This window comes from Anguilla rostrata, chromosome 5 (assembly GCF_018555375.3).
Source record: "Anguilla rostrata isolate EN2019 chromosome 5, ASM1855537v3, whole genome shotgun sequence".
Taxonomy (NCBI): Eukaryota; Metazoa; Chordata; class Actinopteri; order Anguilliformes; family Anguillidae; genus Anguilla; species Anguilla rostrata.
The window spans coordinates 50,263,440-50,291,005 of record NC_057937.1 but is presented as its reverse complement, the minus strand read 5'-3'; the positions used below and the strand labels follow the sequence as shown (position 1 = coordinate 50,291,005).

Here is a 27,566-nt window from a genome sequence, read left to right as displayed (position 1 = left end):
TCTGCTATAGTATAGATGTTCACAATTAACTCTTTTTCACCTGAAGAACGGCTGGCTCGTAGGCCTCGATGGCATTCTATAAACCTCTCAAGATTTTCCATTTCATATTACAATGATTCAATGACACATAAAAACGCAATATTCACCTTCTTGTTCTGAAGGTTTTTGAATTGCATGCTCCTTTTGCCTACAAATCTGCCACGTGTCTCCCATACATACAAAACCGCATTTCGTTCATCTTCAGAAAAACCTCCAGCTTTTGATTTAATGTATTATTCAAATAAGAAAATAAAAAATACCATGAAATGTTGTATAACACACTCCCATTAATTAACCTTTAATATTATTATCATTAACTATCTTGCAGACTCTGATATTAACATTGATTGATCATTTATTTTCAGCTACTGTCCTAATGTGAACTGTATTCAGCCCTTATAGGAATAGTCATCAAACATAACTGAAAACTATAAAGCATTACTCTGTTTGTTTTGCATGTCATAAGTGATTAGTAATGTCTGCTTTAGTACATGAACTAAAATAAATTCTTATGTTTTATGCCTTGTGTATTAATAATTCATTTGTGGTAAATTTAAGGGAATTTATTATAAAGTACAACCACAAGAGGTTTTTTTGGGCCTTCCATTTCAACACAAACATTTTTGGCACAGGGCTAATTTTTAATCTTTTATACTGTGTTGACTGCATTACAGACCAAATACAGACAAGACACACTGAAAGGAGACAAGCAGTCCAGTTCAGCAGAATGGTGCTTCCACACACGAGAACAGACCATAATGCTATAACCTATGGCCTGCTGAGCACATGCCTACACAGCACAGGTCTGAATGCCTCTGCTAATATTTGTGAATCAGACTGCATGCCACACAGTACAGTGAGAACAAGCCTGAATGCTGTGTGCGTCAGTAATAGGCCCGAACACCATACCACACCATACAACTAGTGAAGTCGCTGTGCGACCCAGCAGGCTTTTTTACATAGAGCCTGGCTGAATTTTCACTACGTTCCGACGTCAGCGCCCGAAGCTCTGCCGAGGGTCTGACTGCCGTCCACACTGTCATCTTAATCATCCATCACATCTGCCGCTCACGGTCTGCAGCGACACACTCCGCCATTGTCCAATCAGGCTCAAACACAGAGCCATCACCGCGGCTCGGCGGCGGCGGCCCCGCAACATCCGAAGGGTTCCATTACCGGTCTAATATTTCATCGGAGTGTCTCTGTTAACCACTCTGAGTGGCGGTTGGCGGAGACACACTGACATTTTAATTGACTGCAAGTATTCGGGAGAGTAGGCTAATTGCAACTGCAGCTCGGAGCAAAACTCAGCCTCCCAGGTATTTTATGGCCGGTGGATTATTCAAAAAGCCTCGCGGCTACTGTACTTTTATTTTTCCACCCCCCCACCCCCACCCCAAAGCTAATAAATACACGGTTTGCTCTGACAACGACGGCGCAGCCACTCGAGGGCTGGCCTGCATCGCGGCGCCTCTTCTGACCCATTAATCCACCCGGTTCGCCATTCGCGGCCGTCCTCCTCGCGCGCTGAATACAAAGGCCCGGGATTGGTCACAGCGTGTCCTTCACCGCACTCTCCGGCGGCTTCGTCCACATCGATATCAAATAAAAATTAAACCTATTGAATACATAGAGGTGCATTGATCTAATATTTCATCTCGGCTGGGGCAGAAAAAAGCCCTTGTTTCTACACTCCACTTGCAATTTGGAAATAAATTGACTGATTTAGACAGAGGCAGGGAAAGAGAGAGAGAGGAGGGAGAAGAGAAGCGGAGGGAGGGAGGGGGGGAAAACTTGATGTAAACCTGGTTCGCTACAACCCGGTAAGGTGACATTGCACAACAAATCACTTGCATGAATATAGAGAAAGAAAACGATTTCTATTTCTGAAAGCAATTTTGTTTGGTGAAGGTGCGCTGATTGCCATGTGTGTGAATCTATCGCTCAAAACATACAGGAGCGTGAACGTTTCATAAGAGTCAATGCCATATTTTTGCTGTTGGCATAACAATCAGTGGGCCCAGACATAGGCTTTTATACAATAATAATAGAAAGACATTTCTCCAAGCATAGCCTATTTATATTGAAAACCAATGGAAGTAGTCTCATTCTGTTATGCTTGGCACATTGCTGTTGGGGTTCAGACATTGTCGGAATTGTGCTGCAGCAGGTCTATAGTAATTTAATTGGGCCTAATGAAGAATAATTAAGTCATTAAGACTGGGTAAGAGAGAATCACCACTAAACAGACTGAGACACAGTTGCTGTGGCATGAATATGTTGCAGCTACCAGTCAATTCTGACCATGTGCATATGTGTATTGTATGGCTATATCATGCAAGCATTCATACAACAAATGACCCAGTCATTCTCCACAAAAACTCAGAACAGACTTTTTTTACTCTACTAATTTAAATATTTCACTGCTGTAAAGCAATTCTTATAGCAAGTAAATAGTATGCCTCCATCTGCGTCAGTGGCCATACATGCAGTCCAATTCCATAGAAAATACTTCCTTCCTGGTCCCTACTCAACCTGTGGAAAGTGAGGACATAAGTATATTTTTACCCTACTGACCATTGCAGCTTTTTAAAATTTACTGTAATAGCAGTGACCTTATGTTTCCATGGGAATGATGAAATACTTACCGCAACAGCATGTGTGAAAGTTCAGGATACCAAACATAGGCCTCACTTCACCAAAGAAGAAAAACAACAAAAATATGGATGGAAACAATGGGAAGAAAGGCGTTTATCAAATTTTGTTTCTCATTGTAAGCAGCAACTCACAATGAGAAGCATGAAAGGACAGAGTCAGAAGCAATGAGAAGCTCAACTCCCACACAGTTATACACGCAAAGGCGCTTGCTCTTCGACGCCAGTTTGTGCTGCCAGGAAATAACAACATATCACTATCTGCAATAGTAAACATCTGCACAGCTGGTACAATCTGCACTAAAATCACACTCTGGCTGGCACTGATAATTGAATCATGAGCCGTCCTCTGAGTGAGAGTACACAGTTGTGTGTTTGTTCCCCGGGATTAAAAGATTATATTAGGGATATGGCCGATAATGTACAGTTATATGCCAGTTCTTTTGTATTTCTTTCCACAGGCTCATTTGTTTTTTATGTACACAAAATATTTAGAAAACATTCTATGTTCTGAGTTGATCAGGGCCCTTGAAGAACAATTTCATAAATGCGTGTCAATGTTTTGGAATCATGAACCAGTTTCACAAAAGTGATGTGGGTTAATATGGTTTTTATATCATTTAAATCGAAAAACTGTGGACTTTATTAATTCACTTAAAACCACATTTTAACAGTATTCCAGTTCAGTTCTGGGCCAAAGACAAACTGCTGAGAGAGGATGGAAGTAGACAATACTCTTTCATGCAATGCTGTAGGTAATGTAGGCCTATCTATAGCCTAGTATTTTCTGTTTGTGTGTTCTCCTACATATTGAGCTGCCTAATTGTAAATAAATAAATAAAATGAAATAGAGGACGAAATCTTAAACTTTGAACTACTACAAATAATATCTATAGAGATTTGGGAAATGGACTTTGATAATCAACCTGAATTCAAACTAGATTAGAACACATCTAATCAAAATGTTGTTAATTAAATTACTTAACAAAAAAAAGAAACAGAATTACATTTTGTTTTACTTTCTTGTTGCTTTGCAACGTATAGACAGCCGGGTGTGGTATCCATTTTACTAAAATTATAGCCTGCTGCATTACTGCAGTTAGCCATTCTCTGTTCACAATAGAGCGTCGACCTCAAAGTTAGCACTACAATAACAGTCTAGAGCTTAACTGGTGTGAACAAGATGACCTTGTATTTCATTTTTGCCCTTAAACAAAACAGACAAACAAAAAAAGAGTACATTTTATAACTTATAATAACATTATGTGCTCTTGGTGACAGAGAGCTAAATTTCTGAAATAAAATGTGACATTTTTGTAAAACCTGCCGTAGAGACAACCGCTTGACTCAATGCTTGCACTGCCACCTGCCTGCGGAATTGAGCATAACATAGTCTCGACAATGGTGGTCAGGGTCCCTACCGACTGAGTAATTATTAAAATACTGATACAGGGGGGAAATGTCTTTGGTTCAAGCAATAGCTTGCTCACATTGTGTGCATAGATGACGGCATACATGACGCTACCTTTAACGCAGTTCTAAATAACGTTTGGTGTTACTATTGTTTAAAACACAAAAGACCGCCTACAAGTTTGCTTCCAACATTGCACGAGGACCTGCACAGCTAGCTTCACTAAACTCGAAATAAATACAGCGCAATATAGTGTTTCTGTTCACATGTTTTGGACATCGGATTCAAACTACTGTACGATTGTTTGCAATACGTAGTTAGCTAACTTAACTAGATTAGCAATATTACACCGTGACTTTAAAATCAGACTAATATTACCGTATGTGTGTGGGAAACCATCAAGTTGGTTTCTTACGACGTTCAGTCTCGGAGATTCGCGTTAAACAGAACATAGATATAAAAACGTTAGATTGCGCTATTCACTTCCGTTTCCGGGGAAAGCAGGGATTGGAAGTGGAAGTGGATGAAAGGCGGTGCGTCGTTGTTTTCCAGTTCATAAATTTTGTGTATTTTATCACAGTTCCTTTATTATACCTTTGTAGCAGTCATCCTGGTAGGAAAATGTCGATGTCTACATTTCAGAAGGTTACGCTTGTGTCATGTCTCGTCCTCTGTGCCTCTCTGCTCCTCCCAAAAATGCTGTTATCCAGAGGAAAGAAGGAAGTAGGGCAGCCAGAGGGTAAGGCTTCAGAATAACCCTGTCACCCGTGTCGATTCGCCGACGCAAATGACGATTGTGCAATTATTTTCATGTAAAAAATATTTTAAGGTTTACATTACTGCTGTCAGGTATTATATGGCAAATTAATATTAAGGCAGCTAGCCGGCTAACATTTGGCTGCAGTTTGTTTATATAGTTAACGTTTGTTGTAGAGCTATTGTATTGATTTCGTTAACAGTTGTTTTTGTTTGCAATTTCTTATTTATTTTTCATGATTGTATTCATACACTCGGAATAGAGAAACTTGGCCCTTTTTCAGTGACTGAACATGAAACTGTTTACATAATTATCCAGCCAGTGATCATGTAAGAATAACGTTAGGCTTCTTGCTACTACAGCTTGCCAGCTTTAGCATAGAAGCAACACTCCCCTACTGCCGAGGTAGTTGTGAAGATGTAGTGTTTAATTTATGTATTTGTCGTCTATCAGTGTTCTCATTCATTCTTTTAATAATTGCTGCCATCCCCGTGTGAGTTCCTTGTCTTATTTGTACCCTGGCGTTTGTGTGTAAGTTGTCTGTTGTTTTAAATAAAGCCCTTTTTATTTTAAAGTGATCTTTTATGTTTTCTGTTGCTTGTTATTTTTTCCCTTCACCCTGTGGCACCTCACCCATTATTACCATGACCGCCCCCCACCCCGCTCCATCTTACCCATTTAGCACCCACAGTAAGATCAAAGTAGCACCAGATAGGTTTTTTTTTTTGACAGAAAGATTTTACACACAATGCAAAAGGCTTTGAAATAAGTGAAAGTTGCCAACATTCCCACCTGGAATACAAACTGACTCTATTTCTGTTTACAGCGCCATCATGGGATCATCCTATAAGACACAGAAAAAAGATTTTTTTTAATAGTTAAAACAGGACATTGAATGCAAAGTGATTATTTAGAATATGTTCCTTTGTCTCAGCAAGTTTTCAATTACAGGAAAGTCCATTAGTTTCAGCTCCTTGGGAGTATTTATTCAAAATAAAAATGAAGGGTAGGGCAGGAGAGTGGTCAGGAGTGCGGAAAAGGCCACGTGGGTGAAGACGAAACTGAGAGTGCAGGAGGCCGTGGAGCCGGGGCAGGAGAGGGAATCCCGTGGTCCAGATGGGGCCGTGGGTTTGGCTTCGTCACAGTCCGTGTCTGTAAGGGTGGATCACGCAGGTTGGTGCGTGAAAAGTGGCTCAGAGTCCCCCCTGGCAGAGGGCTTATTATAGGGCTCTGATGCAATCCTAATGGCAGCCTGCTCCAGTGATTGCGTAATCACAGCGATCAGACCGGCGCTGTCCGTGCTGAGCAGCTCTGCGCAGGGGCTGCTGTCCATGGTGCTGGAGGTGCTGTGGATCAGGAGAGGTGGCAGGAGAGACAGGCAAAACAGTGGGGAGGCATGGGGCCGACACTCCTTGCATCACAATACAAATTTCAATTTAAGAGAGGTTAACTAATGGTAACTACGCACTGCCTCTTTACAGGATGCTGACTGTGACTCTTTCCATTGACAGTTGGGCAGGGGCGGTTTCCTCCCATGATGCACCGGCAGCAGATGCCTGACGGCCAGTGGGGGGCGGGGTCTCCCTACTCCAGGGCTCACAGCGCCGAGGCCGTTGCCAAGGGCAAGGGTGGAGGGGTCGGAGGAGGGGGCAAATCCAACCTCATGGGGCAGATCATTCCCATCTACGGCTTTGGGATCCTGCTCTACATTCTCTACATCCTATTTAAGGTGAGCGCCTCGTGCACGGAAGTATGCTGGCTCTACCCGGCAAGCCTGAACACTCAGCCACAGGGGAGGTTTGCGGGAGGAAGGGGAGGGTGTGGCTATAGTCAGACTTCCCCAGCTTCTTAAACATTATGTCATGACAAACGGAAATACAGTAAAAACTATAACCATGCATTCACACAGTAAAAAGTATTTCTGCATAGCTGACATACACATACATGATCAGTTACACAGAAGAAAATTTCCATGCCCTGTTAATAATTTCCAATTCCAATATATCTGTGTTAACATTTTGTATTGCATTACTCAGTTTTTTTGTCGAAAACATTAGGTAGAGCTTGAATAACCACATAATTCACAGTCACTTACCGTGCACAGTTGATTAGTTTCAATGCAAATGTTCATATTTTGATGTGCGTTGTAATGAGTTTGGCTGAAGTGTGCGGGATATTTTAAATGGGGGGTATTTTTACAGTGCCAGGCTAGGGTTTGATGCTGCCTAATCAGAACTGGTTTGCAAGGATAATTACGCTTTTACAGTTCAGAAAAGGTCTAAATGGTTTCAGGCTGAGCTTTCATGGATGATCTTTCCGATTCAAATTCTTTTGCAGATCACATCCAAGGGTAAAATTACAAAGCCTGAGACCAGATTCCCTGCCCTGAAATCTGAAAACATGAAGAGAAAAATAAGTAAGTCATGAGAAATGCAGTCAAGACTCAGTTATCCCTATATATTTTTTCCCGGGCCTGAGAATTCATAACTGCAGCCCCGTATGTCACCTGCAGCGGATTACGAGCTGGCACAACTGCAAGAGAAACTGCGGGAGACAGAGGAGGTGATGGAGAGGATCGTGTCTAAAGCAGGCCACAGTCCCAACAGGTGAGCGGCCCCAGTTCAGTCCCCGTTCTCTTTTACCGACAGCAGGGAACCATGCACTTAAAGACCCCACACAAGTGTGCACAGAGCTGAAAAACTTACAGCTGTGGAATTTCAGTAATATTCACATCTTTTTCTTTTTCTCAATATATTTAACATTTTGGTGTTGACACTGTTGGAAGGACACGTTCTAAAAGTAAAGTTTGTTTTGATTTAATAATTTACTATTGTCTTGTGTTAAAAGAGTGGTTGTGGCCGTCATTCATGGGTTCCCAGAAGGTGACTATGGATTTATGATACCTTACAAAGAACTAAATACTAAAAATCCTCATACGCTTAAACAGGCTATGGCACAGAATACTGCATGTACGGAACAGAAACTGAGTGACACCCGCACTGATTGAAGAATTAATGCTTTTAATAACTTTTCTAAACTTTGTCATTGTTCATTCTTTGTTTAAAGGCTTTTATAACCTGAATCATTAATCAAACTAACCATTTCATATTATTTACTGCTTCATCACTGACTAACATCATTTTATATACTGCCATGTGGGGTTCCATGTTTATATTACATCTGTTATGTACAGTGGAGTATACCAAAATCATTCACTTAGCTCCAACTAATGTGTTATCCTCATTGTACATTTGTTGCACTGCTGTGTAATGGTAAGGTAAATTTAGTAAATAAAAGATTCTGGGTATTAAAGGAATAAAGTGAATGTATTGAGCTCCAGGTTGTGTGGGGTGTGGTTGGGGGTGCAGAGTCACACAGGGCTGATTGAAGCAATGTATGAAACAGTTTTCTCTCTCCCACCTGCCCTCATCACCTGATTCTCATTTCCTCAACTCACCCTTCCCTGCCCCACCTTGCCCCACCCTGTTCTTCCTTACCCTGCCCTGTGTAACCCTGTCCCACCCTGTTCTTCCTTACCCTGCCCTGTGTAACCCTGCTCCACCCTGTTCTGCCTTACCCTGCCCTGTCTGACCCTGCTCCACCCTTCCCTGCCCTGCCCCGCTCTGTCCCACCCTTCCCTGCCCCGCCCTGCCCCGCCCGACCTGGGCCCAGGATGAAGAGCGTGACGGTGGAGCACGAGGAGAAGCTGCTGCGGCAGCTGAAGGAGATCACGCGCGTGATGCAGGAGGGGAAGCTGATCGAGGGGATGGACGGGGTCTCCCCCGAAATGGAGGCCGAGGAGGCGTCCTACACCGAAGACTGGGAAGGTACACCCAAGCGCCCTGTCACCCCATAGATACATTCATCTTACCCTACCAACACGTACAAGGCCGGGTCTAGCGCTACAGATAAGACACAGTGGCACTCACCGCAGCCCGGGCTACGAGATAAGACACAGGGCACTCACAGGAGAGACTTTATCAGTTTATCATTTCATTGTGTCCCTTTTTTGTCATTTTATTAAGGATTACTGTTTACAGTGTCATTTCTTATAGTTATGCTGCAGTTAGTTTCAGTGCTCTCTTACCATAAAGGGCATCTACGGTCATTGTGTGCAGAGAGCAGGGTGGAGACCAGGCCAGATTCAGACCCTGTCATAAGCTGTAAGAACTTGTTCCCTGAAGCACTCTCCACCGTGTCTCTGCAGGGTACCCAGAGGAAACATACCCTCAGTACGAGGAGCCCTGCTGCAGGCAGAACTACGACACCGTCATCCTGGAGGACCCCAAAACTGACCTCCCCACCCCAGAGGAGCTGGCCGAGAGAATGGAGGAAGAGCCGGAGGGGGCGGAGATAGAGCTGGAGGAGGCGGAGCCGGAGCCAGAGCCAGAGAACCTGCCCCAGGACAGCGAGGGAGAGAGGGTGAGGCACAGGGGAGGGAAGCAGATCAGCTTCAGGGAGCAGAAAGACGTGTATCACTACCCCGAGGAGGGAGCCAGTGACGACTATGACAATGAGGTGGCAGGGGACCAGATGGAGGAAGAGGAGGAGGAAGAGGACCCCGTGGTGCTGGCAGAGAGACTAAGCTTCAGCTGCCAGGTATCCAGCCAGTCACCCGAGCTGGAGGACGCGGAGGCGGAGGAAGAGGAGGAGCTCTTCCTTTCGGACGAGTCCCAGGAGAGAGACAGGAGGGGCGAGTCTGACCTCCTCGCGGAGCTGGGCCTCGCTGCACTCAGGAAACGCGGCAGGAAGGAGGCGGAGTGAAAACCCTGCTGAGACAGAACCGCACGTTTCTCTCACCGCTCCGCAAAAACACCCACCTTAGACCTCCTCCACCTTCTCCCTGTAACATTAGCACCCCAGCCCAGACTGTCTGATCACCCAGCTGGCTGCAGTCTGAGTCTCAGTATCTGCCTGTTTGTGCATGCTGACATTAGGTTGAGAAGTTTGGCTTCCTGGTCACATGTGACATCCAGCCACACCCTAAGAGTTTCTCTTCCCACGCTCAGGTGACAGTGGCAGTGTCTGTACATGTGAGGGAGTGGAAGTGGTGCATTTCAGATTGACTGCATGCAGGCCCAGCAGAGGGAGGTGTATGCAGTACCTAGCCTCTCCTTTGGGGGCAGTGTTTAACCTGTTGTTTCTCCCCAGTCACTGCTTGTGTAGTGCTGGGCTCCCCAACCTTGGTCCTAGAGGGCTGAAAGGTCTGCTAGTTTTTCTTTACATCTTTACATCAACGACCAGATGTGATCTCTCCTGATGGCTTCAGTCAATTATGAGAGACAAGTTAAAGGCATACTATGCAGGATTTCAGGATTTTTTGCCTTGCTGTGGTCCTGTGTTTACAATGAAAGATGTTTCCTCCATCCTCAACCCTGTCCATTCACTTCCATTTTTATATATTAAATCCGCTTTTATTCCGTTTTTATTTTTATATCTCCGGTTTTCGATAGCTGTCACCATCGAGGAAAAGCAATTCCAAGATTGACTCTGGTTTGTGAACAAGCCTTGTCACCTTGTCATTTTGCTTTGCTGTACTTGTGCTTCTCTCACCATTGCAGTAACTAGCTAGCTCTTTGCTGAAACACGATCCCACCCCACAGGCTCTGTAGCCACACCCACCCCTCCACACAGCAGAGCATCACGCCTAGAAACATCCCAAGCACATCTGTGGAAGAATAACTATAGGCAGAAAGGCACAGATTTGGCAAATGTGCTGAAAGAGATTGCCCGTGCATCATACATATGACTGGTTATTTCATAATATTTTCCAGGTAAAAATCCTGCATAGCATCCCTTTAACTATATAAACATCTGATTTAAGTGAACAATTTAGTACTGTGCAACAGTGAAATCTAGCAGACTGTTTGGCTCTCCATTACTAGGGATTGGACACTTCTGCTCCAGACTGGACACTGCATTACTGTATTTACTAGCTTTTAATGTAACACTTCCTTAGCTTTGTGCAAGAACTTTAGAAAACACTGTAATTCCAATAAACATATCAGTCCTCTATTTATTTAAGTATGTAAGATCACACGAATCAAAAAATATTGTGCAGGGATGGGGTTTTTATTTTTTAAATAAAAATAGTTATCCATTTGGTTGACTCGATTGTTTTGTGTGTGTGTGTGTGTGTGTGTGTGTGTGTGCTTTGTAGTATGAGTAAACATCAGCATCAGAGTGATCAGGACCATTCTGTGAGATGACACAATAGTAAGTTTGAGAGTAGTGGTAGCTCATCAGAATAAAGATTTATTCTTTATGCTTACAGCACTGTAAATGTAAACAAACACTTTTAATGTATAACAACATTCACATTCAACATTACAATATAGCGGTACTACTATTACATATAGAAAATGAATGGGGCCAAGTTTTTATTCCTGGATTCAGTGTAACAAATATGAAAAGCAGTTTTATTTTAAAAGGATTTTATGCATTTTCATTTCAGTAGTTTATATGAAACCAATTGTCCATTCATATCAAAGACAGCTGAACACTACTGAACAAGACAGTAGGGGTAAAGCAGAATTCGCTGAATTAAAGCATTTAGAAATACCCCACTTTCTTTGTGGATTGTTCTTTGCCATTTTTTATGCCAACCTTTTAATAGACTTTGTGACAGGACCTTTTTCTTTTATGAAAGTATTTAGATTTCTTCATTTTAAAAATTGGAAATAAATTCTGAAATGTAAGTAACATACGGTGTTCAGGCAATTTGAAGCATCTGTTATTTCCGTTTGCTGAAATACCAGACTCAAAAAAGATTCCACTCAAACTGAGAACACGGTGGCAGCAACTGAACTAGGCATGTGATACTGTATGTCAATAGCTTTGTTTCCATTAGCGTGAATTTCTACAAATTTGGAACATTGAATCCCAATTCCGTGCAACATTCATGTCAGCCTTACAAAAAAAAAAAGAGGAATAGGAATAAAAAGAAGTTTGGAAATTCCCATCACAGCTTGTTCATGCACAAGTAAGGTGAAAATAGTCTGCGGGACCTCAATGGAAAGTCGGATACTGATTATTCACAAGGGCAGGATGCCTGGGTGCTGGTGTGCTGGTGTAAGAGTGATTCTGTCTAGTCCTGCCCTGCTCCAGCTGGTCACTTATGAGAGGCAGGGTGGGGTTAGGGTGAGGGTTAGGGGCTATGGAGGAGAGAAGTAAGGCCCATCTTTGAGCCATCGTTCACCTTTGCCCCCTCCCATTCAAACTGCCATGCAATTATGCCTACAGCGTGTGGTGTGCAGCGGGTAAGGGGGGCAGTGGGAGGCAGTGGCTGCAGTAGCACTAGTGAGCAAAGGTACCCTACTCGACCTGCATTTGTTCAGTACTGTAAATACTCAAGTTTAAAATAGCGAAAACAAAAATGTCCGTAAAAGTTGCTCTGGGTGAAATAATAAAAAATAATAATTTTTTTAAAAAATTGTAAATATTCCTAATACACACCTCGACCAATACTGAAATACAGAAATGAAAATGTAATCCACAGTTGAGGTGGTAATTACAGCAGAGTGTGGAAGACATTGGCTTACTGCAGAGAGGGCCAATTGTTACCACCTTGAGAGCAATTCAATCCTCTGAAGGTTGTGAATGCGCTCTAAATCTATAGAGCCGGAATGTTTGATAAAACCAAGGTTTAGAAAGAGGAGACAGCTAGGCTATCCCTCCTTCATGTTCTTCTGTTACCCTCTGCTAGTTCTCAAAGTGTCCCTTCGCTTGTTCCTCTCAGTTTACTTCAACCATTCATAGAATAGACTCGAATAGAGCAGTTATTTTTCCCAGGAGGAACATCATGTAAGAAAGGTTTGGCTGAGACTCCCCTAGAGCAGGGGTCTCAAACTCCAGACCAGGAGGACTGCAGACTCTGCTGGTTTCTGTCATTTTCTTTCAATCGGCAGCCAATTTAGGCCTTGGAAAAACCAGGTGTGCAGACTCTTTAGCCAATCAATGACTTGAATTACAGTGAGCACTTAAATGCAGGGCCATATCAGAAAGCAGCAGACACAGCTGCCCTCCAGGATTTGACTCTGAGATCTTTGCCCTAGAGCAAGGGTTCCCAACCCTGGTACTGGACAGCCATAGTGTCTGCTGGGTTCAATTGTCATTCTGCACTCAATTGATCAATAAGGGCATTTGATTACACAGTGAACTCACCTCACTTGTTTTCTTGGGTGAAAACAAAAACCCACGGACCCTGTGCCTCTCCAGATTTCAGTAAGTTTGGGGAAACCTGCCCTAGTCTGCTCTCACATCTCTTCTGTGGGCAATCTCCATTCTGAGCCAGTTTTGGTGGTCCTCTCGTGTAATTTCCAACAATACTGTCCAAAGCTGCCAATGAAAGGGACCGAACATTCAAAATTATCCACTGCTTGCATATTGACAGTAGCTACCCTTTCTGACTTCAGAATGTCGATTCAGTTTCGTGTAATTCATCAAATTGAAGTGGGATTTATGCGTATACAAACGCATAGTTGACCCAGTTTTTATAAAACACCAAGGCCTTTTGTTTTACTACATCTATAGTTCCAAAAAGACTGCAATAAGACACACAACTTATCCCACACTGTGGCAGCATTAAGAGTTCACACTATAACTAAGGTTTACAAGCTATAAGTAACTTGCTCGTATCACATGCTTCCACACGTCAGCTCAGGCAACGTCCAATCACCTGTGCTGAATCACTTTGGTGGGAGTCTGTGCACAAAGCTGTTTTTAAGCGCTTCAAGTTAAATTCTCTTTGACGTTCTAATGGAAATGTAGCTGTAGGGAGCAAAAACTGAAGATTACAGCATTTTTTTTAAAGAATTGAAGCATGACATTTTTATCCTCCAAAAGGCACAATATTTACAACTGTCTAACAAGCATGGTAAACTCAAGTTAAAGTGCTGCATTCCTTACGTTCCCAGAGAGAAAATTACTCCTCATTGTGTTTGACATGATACACGGACATAGAGAAGGCTGAATCACTGATCCATCTGCTTCGCTTCCCATTACAGAACACTTTCCCTCTCTTTCTCTGTCCGCTCTTAGTTTTTGGTTTTTGGATGGGTATTGCTGTCAGCCACAATACATTATATGTGCTTCTGACTCCACTTTACCATACAAACTCGGTCTGCTACAGGAAAATACAATTGATGAATAATACTATAGCTCATCAAATAACGTGGAAACATAAATACATAAATAACAAAAACACTTTAAAAATCTGTCAACAAGTGTGGCCTAGGATAATGCAGCATATTCCATGACCATTTTACATTTTCAATCCGATGCAGAGCTGTAGGCTAATGAGCTACATAAACTAATACCAATCGCTTCAGGGCCATTATTCTGATAAATTCAATCTAGTGACATGACCTGCTGACCTCTCGTTCGAAGCTGTTCACACAGGTTAATTAATCTGCAGTTTTGCAGTTAATGCTGAGGATATTGACAGAATTGACTGAACGACTGTTAAATAGCTTAAGCTGCCAAATGCAATGCAAATCTTTGACATGATTACAGTTACAGTGTCTTCTCTCATACATAATTCAGCTTATCAAAGACAGAACATTTTTAGTCTGTTAGTGTTATGCAAGCAACACAGATTTCAGCTCTTGAATGACAATGTTGTCCATCAATAAAACAGTGTTAATATATCGCAAATACAGTCACAAATACCAGCAGTAGTAATAACTATTGTCATGATTTGATCCTGACAATCATCAGTAAAAATAAGCAAACATACAAAGAAAAAGCAGCTTGTAATGCATGAGTATTTCACTGTTTGTGCTTTTGTCCACTGCAGATTGAGACAGAGATAACCATAGCAACATCCCCAGCTTCAGTCAGGGGGAAAAGCTACACAGGCTGGAACATCTGCATCTTATGGTACTTCACCAAATCCTTAGCCCCTCCTCCTTAGCTCCTCCTCAATTCAATTAGGGGGCAGAGCTCTTGTTTTTCTCAAGCAGTCAGGACGGGACCCTAGGAAACCATCCTGGTGGGGGAGGAGAGCGGAGAGAACAGGAAGTTATGTCAGCATGGGGCGGTGCTTCCTATTCGCAGGCCAGCTTGCTGTCGAAGCTGGAGAGGGCAATGGCAAACGCCTGCAAGGCGCACATGGGGTAGTTGTAGTCCATGGTGAAGACGTCCTCCGCCACCCGGCCAAACTGCATCACTATATAGTCCACTGGAGAGAGAGAACACACATAAAGCTCTCATCTCAATGGGCCAGGTTAGTTAAATAAAGGTTAAAGCCTGGTTCACTTACTTTTTTCAAATCAATTTTTTTTAAAGTCTTTTCATGTAAAGTAAGTAATTTGCTAACAGGAGAGCTGAAGGTTCTGTAGGTATGTCCACATACAAGTTCTCATCTGTTTGGTGGCCCTCTACATGGTTGCACCAGTTACAGTTATGCAAAATGCCATTTTGGTTACAATACAATAAACATGGTCTTGAAGTACCAAAATCCTCCAGTAGTGTGCAATAAAATAATTATTTAGCATTTAACATCTCAACTGATTAAAATATGCCTAATATCATAGTACTTGTTTTGTTTGGTACTTTTAAAAAATAAATATAACAATCAATTAGTTGCAAATAAATAGAGTACAGTTATCTTAATTAGATTTTTAAGACCCTGTGTTAAGTTAGGGCTGAGGGAAGGGCATACTGTCGTTGTCGTGGATGATCTGGAAATTCTTGACGGAGGCCTGGGTGACGCGGCCGTGGAAGTTGAGCACGTAGGACTGCGTGTCGTCGTTCCAGACGGGCGTCTTGTTGTGCAGCTCGATCACGCTCTCTGTGCTCTTATTCTGCCACCGAGCCAGCAGGGTCTCGTGCTCCTGGGGGGGAGAGAGAAAGAGGATCCAAAGCCTGGGGCAGCTACTGCTTCTAACAGAAATATCACACACACAGGCACACGCACACATCACAAGGCGGCGCCTTGCTCACGCTCAAGGGTGTTAACCTCAGGGCCAAACCAAAGACTTTACAGGATTTAAATTTAAATGTATTTGATTTTTGGGTGGTTAAAGTACATACATAAACTGACAGCATGCATGCCTGAGCCCAGTGAGAGGCCTGTCTCTCTCCCCTCCTCCACCCTCTCTGCTGTGACTGTAGCTGCACTCACGTTTCTCGGCCTGATGGACACCCTCTCGTGCTCCATGTTCATTCCCGGGATGATGACACTCATTTTGCGAGGCCCTTTGAAGCCTAGAACATTGGTTTCCTGTAATAAATGACAGTTTAAAAATCACAGCTGTTTTCCGATTCATCTTTACCTCCCCCCATCTTCAATAGCACACGCATAGACAGGGAGACCCATTATTTATCAAGGGCATGAAATAGATGTAATTTCACATAACATATAACTTGTTCGGGTAACACAACATTTCTGAGAAAGAGTGGTCTGCAGATATAAATGTAATTATCCACTAGCTTGTATTTGTTACTACCATGTTGCTATTTTTTGTATGACCACTAGGTGGTCCCACCACCTCAAATTTTGCAAACAACAATTCTTTTATCTCTGTTAGTGTCACACATTTGATCTTGATATGTGTGAAGGCCATCCATATATTCTGGATTTCTCTGCATTGTTTTTATACATGCATATAAAATTTATATTTGTTGCTCATATTAGGTGTAATAATCAACAAATCATAATAAACAAAAAAAAAAAACACATTAATAAACGGCCAATGAGTCAATCCCGATGGCTCAGAGTGGTCACCATGCCAACGGTCCCTTGGTCAGGAAAACAACCTACATAACAGATGGCGGCTAGCTCCTGACGTAGGTTGCTGGCTTCTAAGCTGGACGGAGTCTTCACAGGATTCAGGCCACTGTCGTACACCGTAAACTTGGTCCCCATCAGGTTTGACCTAAAAAAATAAAGACAGGAAAATATGACCCCAAGCACCAGGACATTATTAGCTCAACTGCCAATCAGAAATATTTTCCTAGCTGGCATCAAAATTAACCACCAATCAGAAACCTTTTCTCAAACGGCATCGTAGTTAACTGCCGACCTGAAGCCTTTACTCAGCCACCGGGGAATCGACTGCCAATAAAAAACCGAGACCCCATCCTTAATCAGCGTAAATCACAAGGGGAAGAGGCTACTCTGACTGCTCTCATAAAATATTACAGTATGCTTGCGGAAAAGCTTTAAGCTTTGAGCAATCAACTATCATACAGCAGGGGGGAAATACATCTATATTACCATAGACTCTTATTCATTACCCCTTATTCATTATCAATAAATCTTAAAAATAGTTTATTGCACAAAAGAAGATCAGCATTCAATCATCTCCTAAGAGTTTTTGTTCATAAAGGTGCATCAACCAGGCTTTCCACGGCACTTAATGACACAAGATAAAAATAAGAGTGAGAAATATCAGCAGGTGACATGCACTCTGTGCTGCTGGAGAGAGCGAGAATTTATGCCTCTTCACTCAAGTAACCTCCTCCCCTCTGCCTGTTCAATTAAACGTGTTCTATAGGATCAAGGGTCTGCTGATGAAAGCCCTGTGGTGAAGACTGTAGGAACGGCTGCACCCGAGAAAAGTGCAGCGCAGTCACTCACTGCAATGCAGCTGAACAGTCCAGCAGTACTGTACGCCTGCGCAGACAACCCCTCACGTGACAGCTGAAGGTTCAGCTGCAAATCTGCGCAGACTGCATCTCTATCACTTGTGCACAGTAGAATGTCCAGTGTCCAGTGAGACCAACAGGGACCATAATATGTGCTCTGTTGATTTATCACTGAACATTATACTGTGTGATATTGCTATCGCTTGTCATATTAGTCATAGTAACGGCAGTGGTGACAGCATCAGGCCCTGCAGGCTCATGCCTTTGAATCGATCGTGTCTTGGATATGTGAGGAGAGGCATTTCATCCCCCTTTTGGAGACACTTTTCCCAGAGTGCACCTGGGGTGTTGATGCCATTATAACAACATCTGCCGTCATGCTGCGCCTACTGTGATGTCAAACAGAGACCGTGCCGGGTTCCAAAGCAAGTCCAATATCGCAGCTTATTCACCTGGGCGTCTTCCTCCTCTAGTCTGCCCCAGGCCTCATTGGCATGCAAATACATTCACCACAGGGGTAATGAACTCAATTACCTCCTGTACAATGGCATCCTGAGGTCAGCCCGAGCATGGCACAGTTAATTACCAAAAGCATCCTTTTCAAAGGGAAGGCAGGCCGTTTTTAGGAGAAGAGAGAAGAGCGCTCGAAGCTCACAAAACGGAAGAATACACTGCGCAGTGGTTCAGGAGGGTGATAGATAAAATAAGAAAGAAATTCTAACAAAACCATTCATGAAGAAAGCAGGATTTCACCAAAAGCCGGAAACATTGACCGACCTCAGTTTCCCGATGAAACTCTCCCCCCCTCGGGACAGGTCCGTGGGGTCGATGGAGATGAGGTAATTAGACGTCTTGCTCTTTTTTCTCTTTCTTCCAGCTAAGAGGAACACCTAGACAATAAGAAGTAGCACTAAGCATGGGGCAAAAGATCGAACAGAACTAAAACTTTTGTGTGAAATCATCAGCAAATAGGCCTTCCTGGACGGGGTGCCCAGCTAAAGCTCCTGCTCTCAGTGCAGTGGACCTGGTCAAATACACTAATATATTAAATAAATCTGCTCCATAGTCCAGAATTCTGACCGTGCCAGTGGTAAGGTCGGGGAACCACGAGGGGGAACCCAGAACTAGTGTCACCTGGGAAAGGGCAGTTTGAGCCAGCAGGGTTTTCTCCACCTCATCACACCAGAGCAAGTCCTCTGCGTGCCTGCAGTCTGTGTGCAAACTGTGTGAGCTGGGTCAGCTGTGTACACGGTGTGAGTGAGAATAAGTGTCAGCTAGCAGTGAACATGCGTGCTAGCCTGTACTGTCCCATAATGACAGAGGATATTTCAGAGGAGGAACAGGTCCAAATTGGCAAATTTGTGCAAGACAATTTTTTAAAATTGGGAACATAACCATATCCTTTTTACACAAAAGTCAAAATTAAAATAGAAACAAAAATCCCATCAGGCTTCTTATTCAGTGAAATACTGGCACATGACACGCATTCAAACAAGGAGAACCAACTAAGCCCACGGTCAGTTGGGGTTAGCACACCCAACACCACCTGGTTCATTTCCAGCGTCGTAAGCGGATCCCTCACCCTTTTGCCGTCCTCTCTCTCCAGGTGGAGGTAGTAGGTGGGGTACATGCCCCGGTCCATGCCCTTCTTGTCCCGGGTGATCCTGCACTTGACGGTCAGTCCCTGGGGTGCTGGTCGCAGGCTGAACTCCTCCAGGTCATCCACCTCGATGGCCTGCTCACTGACGAGGGCGGTGGGTGCTGAGGCAGCGTCCTGGAAGGGGATGGGGGGGGTGGTTGAAAGGTAGGAGAAATTAAACTCCCCAGATTTTGTCCCTTAACTCTTGCTCAAGACCTCTTTGGTCTGTCCTGACATTAGGAGATACCAAGTTCCACTGGGTCCAATGATGGGTCTCTGAACGGAGGGTCAGGGCCTCCAGGGTTTGTTTTTTTTGTTTTGCTTGTTTGTTTGGTATTTCAGGCAGGCGTTTCATCTGGAGCAATAGAGAGAGGAGTCTATACATACTATAATTCCAGACACAATGTGACCCATATTTTGGGGGGTGGGGCCTGGGGTGCTGGTGGTACGTTAAGAAAAGATCTGTTATAATGTTTTACACATTAGCAGGAAGTCAGCTGGTGCTGTGCCACATATACACTGTGCTATACTACATGGGTGATAAATCTGAGATGTAAGGAGCAGGTCCATACCTAGCTGTTATTTTCACCTCTCGAGAAATCAGAGAATCACAGTGGGCCTGACTCACCTCCAAACTGCCGGCGGCTGCAGCCATCCTCACCGTCATCTTACAAAGAAAATGAGTCAACATTCTGCAACCCTCAGCAAGGCAACAGGGAGGTATGATCATCCCAGATGAAAGAAGCGTTTCTACTCCCGATGGGAAAAGGTTTTGAATGCTGTCTGAACATTCTATTCGCACCTTTTTGCCACACAAGAGAAATGGGATCAGCTCCTGTGCTGAGACTTTTACTTCAGAGTCAGGCTCACAGCACAGTGGATGAGTCAAGATCAGTAATACCCAAGCAACAGGAACCAAACGTAAACAACTCCAAGTGCTTTCATTCTCAGAGGACTACGTTTCCAAATCAATGTCATGTCAGGGCAGGACTTTCATTACATGCTATCTGAGCCTTACGGGGCATTAGCGTACACGGCTGAATGTGCTTTTGCACCCCAGAGGCCCGCCAACCTTGAAGCGATGACTTTGGCTGACGCAGCGCATGGCAATGAGACGCGCAGAACGACGTCACAACCGAAGAAGCAGACAAAACGCCAATGCGGCGTGCGGTAAGGGCACACTAATGCACCGCACTGAGGACACGCTAATGCGCCGCGCGGGGAATGGGATAGCGAGGCGGCACAGGGCAAGTTAATCGATGCACGAAAACTGCACACACACAGGAATCCTCCGGCCAGAACACCAGTGCAACTGAGTATACCTAATTTCCTTAAAAAAAAACTCTTATCCCTTTTTTCTTTATAATTTGGCATTCACAATATTTCTTTGGGCCCATTCTATTGCTGCAGTATCCTCTCAGAATTCACACTGCTACCTGCCACTTGTTTTCAACCTTGCAGTCCCCCAGCACGGTCCATACACTGACTGAGGGGCTCACATCTGTGTGGTGAGGCAGGCGATACCCTTCTGACTCCTTGAGCAAAGCCCCATGGGTAACCCAGCAACAGTCAGCACTGGCATGGTCAGGATGCTCTCCAAGGACCATTGGGTGCATCCCTACGCCAAGGACATGAGCTCTCACACCACACAGGAAGCTCCTGAGGCGGTGCAATTTGATACAGGCTATACTGAGATCTGTCAGCACCTTGTTGGACTTCCTGCTGGTGGCTGAACTGGGTCTGGTGCTGCTGTTGAGCTGGGAGGAACTGGAAGTGTCTTCGTCATCTTCGTCCTCATCATCCTCCTCTTCGTCAAAGTTCATACTACTGGAAATACCTTTACAGACAAAGAGAAGGCCTTCTTACGCCAGAGCACTGTGCCTGTGCAAGGAGTGTGTGTCATAATTTGTGCTGCATACATGACATACACAACTATAAAATAAATAAAGAGACGTACAGCAAAACAAATACATTGTAGGCTGTATGAGCAGCCTACAAAGGTAGAGCCATATACCCAAGTAAGAGAGCGCTGGGAGAGTAGCAACTATGGCCCCACTATGGCTTCTGCCCCAGTGCACTCTGGGAATTAACTGTGTGTGAGAATCTTTGGGCTTCCCAAACTGTTAATTGATTTGGAAGAGAGAAGCCTCTGTAGCTGCTCAGCGTCAACACTTAGGTAGGGAGGGAAAGGTGGACAGAGAGACAGACACTACATGATTCTACGTGGGTGCGTGCACAAGGATGCAGATGCAGGGAGTGTTGCTATGATACCTTTCTTCAACATGGTGACCCGCAAGTCCTGCTTCCCCTGCGGCTGGCCACTGCTCACAGCGTCTGCCTCGCCCTCTCCCTCACCCGCAGCCAGCCGGCCCACCTTCAGGATCTGGATCTCACTGCCCAGGTCCCGCACCTCTTCCTGGAGGCCAGCTGGTCCATCGATCCCTGCCAGATCGCCAAAACGCAACCCCCCCGTCAGCTGGGACAGCAACAACAATCCCGGTCTCACACATAAACACACGCACACACAAGTTAACTACCCTGCTCTGCAATGCTCCACCTTCTGCGCAGCTCATTCTTCCTACAGTCCTTTGTGATGCACAAAGCAATGTTTCTGTCCAGTGCTCATGGGACCGACCCATAATCCTTTATTCTATCTGTATTTAGTATGCCTACTGCAACTGCAGCCCTGTCCTATCACTGCACTGTCCTTGATTCATTTGGGAAGGCTGCCCATTGGCCAGAGGAGCTGCTGGTAATCAACAAGGCCAGGGTTACCCTTTGGCATTCCTGAGAGTTACACTGATGTTCTTTACTTTGGTAAGTTGCTCTGTGTGACTCTGCAAAGTGAATACAGTCTAATATACCCTGGCGATTGTCACTCTTTTCAATACATCGGCCAGTTATGCTTCACTGCAAGGGACTCTTGCCTACAGTTGTCAATGTCTTGGTCCAAAATCTGCCTGGGCAGTAGGGGGCACCACTGGACTCCACACAAGTGCTTCAGCTGGGTCCTATTTTAATGTGTGATATTATAAACCAGGAGGCTTCATCCTTGGTCATCCCCACACTAAAAGCCCATCTGTGCAGTGAAAGCAGATGTAAGCAAAACAGTGCTTGGCTTGGCCGGTCTGCATTACAACGCTGCTTTCTTTTCCATCTCCCCCGCCTCTGGCTCTCATCTGCGCTGTCTCGATGTCATTCGATTAGCCCCCAAACACTGGACAGAACAGCACGTTCCTAATGCTACCATCAGCCCCTGGCACATGTTCTCAAGGACAGAACAACTCATCTCATCCACAAACACTGGGCACCCAGGCCACTAAGTGATTCAAACACAACAAGCTCTTGCCCTTTTCTCTCTCACCTCCCAGATCCAATGAAACAGCGGTGGGAGGCGTGCTGACCTGCATTCTGTCAACATCAATTTTTAACTCAATGGCTCGTAACTGTCGCCATTTGTTCAGTGCAAACTCATTTTGTTTCATTAGCCGAGGTGATTGCTTAGCAGGCTAAATTATGTTTAGGCCACCGTACATTGAAGGGCAAAATTAATGGTGACTCGCTAAGGGCCATAATCACGGGTTGCAAATCGTACTTTCTGAATGGCTATTGCACCATCAGTCTGAATCCATATCTGTGCCACAGCTCTGATTAATGTGTGGTTATGTCTATATAACAATCTCTAATGCCACGGTAGTTAAATTACCCCTCGGTTTTGAGTATTTGGGTTGGGGGAACACAGGTTCCAGAGAGAATTGCAGTGTACTGTGTGCGCGGTGCAGTGTTCGACTGTTTGCTCTTTTAAGGACTCAAACCAGTAAGGTTTGGTGACAAAGCCCCTGCCCCTAAATGAATCACAGATAAAACATGGACGACAGACAGAAGAAGTGGGATCCGGAAGCAGAAGGAGTGTGTATGGTGCAGGCACACCAGCTGGCCTGCCAACGTGAGTGACAGTCAAATCTGCAGTTTCCGTGGCACCGTCGTGTATAACCGGCAGAGAGGCAGGCCGGCGGCTCCACGGCTGATCGCACAGTTTTAAATAGGTATTCAGGTCACAAATCGCACCGCTGTCACTGCCAAGTTTATTTGGCAGTGCATTTTTCATTCAAGGTCAGTACAGAAATTGTGTTTCTCCAAAATAGGAAAAAAATCACTACATCAACTGTAGAAAAAAACGTCAGACTGATTGGAATCTCAGAAGACTTGCACAGGTTGCGATGACCTGACAAGAGACAAATGGAACTATTTAACTTGAGCTATGATTGTGAGCGTGATAAACTTTGCACATTCGAAACAACACCTACATACCCTGCTGATAAAAACAGCATAGACCAGCATGCAGGTCGACCGCTGGTCCAAACTGGACCGTACTGGTCTTTTGCTGGTCATGCTGATAATGAAAATAGCGGTGCTGGTAATGTGATGGTCATACCAGTCGACCAGCTTAATCATGCTAGACCAACTGGGTCCAGCATGCTGGTCACCATCATAACCATCTTCACTGACCTATTCTTTTTTCAGCAGTACAGTATAACAATCTGGAAGAAATTACAGCAGAAAGTGTGTTCAAACTTGGTGAGCCCCTGTCTGTATGTCTTTTCACAGCTTGCTCTGAAAATCCAAGGGTGTTACAGTCCTTTTTAATCATACACTCCACGGTTGAAGAATGATACAAGAATTCACCATTATGTGACAGGTTTATGTCTCGAAGTCAGACGTCGGTAAATAAATGCTGTTTTCTCATCTGGCCTGAGGAATGATAAAGGCCGCACCATCCGTGACAGCTTCTAAAATAGTTCAAAACATCCTTCCCTCATCTCATTTCCCTCAGGACCCACAGTAACATAAGCTGAACCAAGATTTTGGAAAATATGTCACAATCAGCTTCTCCCACAATAGAAAGCCATCAGACCGTATGGCACAGCATAAGGAGTCCTGGAAAAAGCTTTTTCATTAAAACGACAGTTATTTTCAATGTTTCAAACGCATTGTTTTCAGTGTATTATACTGAAATATTATATTGTGGTTTATCATAATATTTCTTCATAAATCAAACTGGTTAAGATAGCAAGTAATCACCAGTGAAATAAGCATAGGTCTACTCTCTTCCTAGGTCTGCAGTACTTGTTTAAATTTTGTTCAACCTCATTCTGAGGTGCATTTGTAAGAAACACGTTCGTAAGTTGCTTCTCTCACTTTAATCCAAACAAACCGGGTTGAACTGCGGTCTCAGAGTGAGCGTGACCTGCTGCCGCGCTGGCTGGAACCTTCCAGACGGATTCGGCTGCGAGTCGCTCATGCGTGCTCAGAGGGTTCGGCGGGGTGGTCCCCCTGGCAGCGCGAGGCTAACCTTTGTGCTTCCCTTTTTTCTCCTTTTTGGCACTGCCAGCTTGCGGGGTGGAGCCCGTGGCCTTGGCCTTTTTAGCTGAGCGGGGAGCCTGGGATTCCACTACGGCCTCCTCCTGCTCTGCTTCTTGAACTGGGCGGGGGCAGGGCGTGGCAGGGCAGGGCGTGGCAGGGAGGAGCAGAACAGGGAGGGGTAAGACAGGGCAGGGAGGATAAGCAAAAGCAAGCAGTGGAAAAGGAGGCGAGGGAGGAAGAGAAAAGAAAGAGAAGAAAAAAAGACAGTTACAGACAGAGGAAGTTAACTTGAAAAGCCAGGGTTATTGTAGCATAGAACAGGAAGCAAGGTCCCAAGAGGGCACAGGCTGGAGGACGTTTCAGAGATTTAAAAAAAAAACTGCATGATTCACATAACTCTCTTTTCTTTTTTCTTGAAGCAGAAAACAAGTACTGCACAATGTTAACACTCCAGTGGCCCCGAATGTGGCTATATATCACTACCAGAATAAAATTCATGGCACACAGAATTTACAGTAAACAATTAAACGAGTTAACTGATAAGTGAGAGACCTTGTAAAATGCCTCCCCTTTTTCACCTTGGCATCCTTCTTCCTGCTGAACCGCCAGATCTCAGATTTGAGTGTGGCGTACCGAAGACAATAAGTGGTAATTAGTTCACATTTTTCTCCACAGGAACCTCATTCCACAATAAATCAAGTAAACCGCAGTATCAAAAACATGCTATAGCCAAAGACAGCCTCAAAAGCTCTTTTCCACGGGCCTGGTAATGCCAGGGTTGCAGGCCATAGTATGGATCTGGACTGTTTGTACTGCACTTTTTCAGGCCAAGCAAGGACCAGATTTGTAGAAAAACAAAAAAGTTTGACTTCACAACATATGCGGTGCTGGCCTGGTTATAGGTAGGCTAATGGTAGGGTAAGTGTCCCGTATGGCATCTATCAGGTCAAAAGCCTTTGTGTGGTGTTTCAGAAAAGAGCGGTTGCACTGTAGTTTTCTCTCAGGACCATGCTATTATCTCTGATGACCACCTTCATTAGGGATAATCACCACACCTCACTCTGATTCGAGGTGTCTTTCAATGAAATCACACCGGCTGCCTAATCAGACTCTGATCAGTGTGAGCCGGCGCTTTGGTGAATCTAATCAACGCAGCAAATGAAGGAGGGCAATAAAACCGCCATCTTTACCCAACAGATTTGATTACTGGAGGGCAAATGGGGTCCTCAGGGGTTCTGTCTCCGTCAGTTCGCATCCTATCAGGGGCTGTCTCTGGTTAGGCTACAGCACGGTCCACCGCTCCCACAAAAGCCAGCCACGTCTTACGGGTGGGGCTCCTGACGTTCGTGAATAAAAATCGATAGACCAATTTGATCAGCTAAAACGGTGAGCGGAGATTAAAAGCCGTTCGGCTGAAATTTCCTGCTGTGCCTCCCTTTTTTTATTTGTTTTCAGAACCACTCCGTCAGAGCAGAGTAGGAAGAGGATGTTTTCTACAATGAAATGCCATTGAAACCACTTCATACCCTTATGGCAAGCAAATGGCTTCCCAAACCTAGTGCGGGGGACTCACTGTGTACACTGGTCTTCATTCCATCTATTACTGCAACCTCTGAATTGTAACAAGCTGCTAAATTTTCTTAAAGGGACACATTTAACGTCCATTTAATGTCAATTGTGGGGTGGTTTACCCTCATAAAGCCATACTGTGTCAGAAATAGCAATCCACACTATGAAAAATAAATGTTCCATATTCACATCACAGGACTTTATAACAGTCAGATCAACTAATTCCTTCATTCTCTGTCGTGTACTATATGCTACATGGGCTAAATTATTTCTTTGGAAAGTGCTTATATTTTTAACTGATCGTATATTATTATACTGACAGGTATAAACTAAAGCCAGTGGAAACAAGCAAAACCTGCATTGTGTTAAATTCAGGTTAAGGAAAAAATGACTACAGAACATAAATACATTTGCAATGACTGTAACTGACCACAGATTGGCTGTAACAAAAATCAGCATACACAGTGGGTCACCAGGGCCACATATGGGAACCACTTCTCTGCACAAAAAGCTTATGTCTACCTCGACCACAAAGCTCTGTGATGGTCCTGGTCTGAGAGAGCCAGATCAATTTTACATGTTTTGAATCACAATCATTTGTTTTTTTAATCCTCCATTTGTCTTCTACTCCCAATTCAGAGTGCCTTGATGTATCTATAGATCTTGTCTCAAATGTGTTCAGCCAGCCTTAAATTCTCTTCACTGTGCTGAGCTAAGCAGGCAGACTGCAGGCACCTAACTGACCTGAGGAGAGTAGTAACACACTCATGTTCTTACTGTGAAGAGTGGTGTTGCCATAGAAACAGCTGCATGTTCTTACAGTGGCATATGGTGTTGCCATAGTAATGGCAGCACGTTCTCACCATGGTGGACAGTGTTTCTGCTGTAGAGGGAAGCTTGTTCTCATACAGCGGTGTTGCCGTTGTAGCCGCGGCATGCTCTCACCATGGTAAATGGTGCTGCTGTTGCTGCTGAGGTAGGACTCCACCAGAGGGGCCTGCTCCTCGGATTGTTTGGTCCGGCGGGCGCGCGAGCGGCTGTCCACATTGGACTGCACCATCAGCGGCTCCTGCCGTTTCTTCCTCTGCTTCTGCTCCAGTAGGGCGCGCTGTAACACACACGCACACGCATGCACACACACACGCACACACACACACACACGCACGCACGCATGCACACACACATGCACAGACACACACACACACATACACACGCACATGCACACACACACGCACAATAACATACATGTACAGATATCCTCGTTAAGCACTGGTTGCACAAACACACATTGACACGTTGATTAAATATATATATACACGTATATATGACACGTATATACTTCGCTTTCTCTTAAAGCAGTCTCGCACACACACATTCAATATGCACACTGCCTATAGTCAATATACAATAAGACAACAAGACAAATAATACATGCACACACATCACACACACACACACACACACACACATACACACACACATATACAAACGTACACAGGCATACTACATTGTTACATAAGGAACCCAGGGTTGTGATGCACT

At 44.3% G+C, this 27,566-nt stretch overlaps 2 protein-coding genes and 1 long non-coding RNA gene across 6 annotated transcripts in view; 1 reads left to right on the top strand and 2 right to left on the bottom strand.

The window, feature by feature from the left end:
* Window positions 1-4,604, bottom strand: part of LOC135255576 (uncharacterized) — a 30,805-nt gene extending 26,201 nt beyond the window's left edge. The window contains exons 1-2 of the long non-coding RNA XR_010330194.1: window positions 4,474-4,604; window positions 2,688-2,728 (exon numbers count right to left, since the gene is read on the bottom strand). This is a non-coding gene — a long non-coding RNA (uncharacterized LOC135255576). The remainder of the gene's footprint in view (window positions 1-2,687; window positions 2,729-4,473) is intronic.
* On the top strand, window positions 4,604-10,970 carry LOC135255573 (protein RIC-3-like). The gene is made up of 6 exons (XM_064336923.1): window positions 4,604-4,843; window positions 6,373-6,590; window positions 7,199-7,277; window positions 7,374-7,467; window positions 8,534-8,688; window positions 9,069-10,970. The coding sequence occupies exons 1-6, from the start codon at window positions 4,726-4,728 to the stop codon at window positions 9,623-9,625; spliced, it is 1,221 nt and encodes a 406-aa protein (XP_064192993.1). The 5' UTR covers window positions 4,604-4,725; the 3' UTR covers window positions 9,626-10,970.
* Window positions 10,971-11,100: 130 nt separating this feature from the next.
* LOC135255570 (DENN domain-containing protein 5A-like) overlaps window positions 11,101-27,566 on the bottom strand; it is a 140,976-nt gene continuing 124,510 nt past the window's right edge. For all 4 annotated transcript variants that reach the window (XM_064336916.1, XM_064336917.1, XM_064336918.1 and 1 more), the window contains one exon: window positions 11,101-15,002. In XM_064336916.1, the coding sequence (XP_064192986.1) occupies window positions 14,908-15,002 (95 nt within the window). In that variant the 3' untranslated portion in view covers window positions 11,101-14,907. The remainder of the gene's footprint in view (window positions 15,003-27,566) is intronic.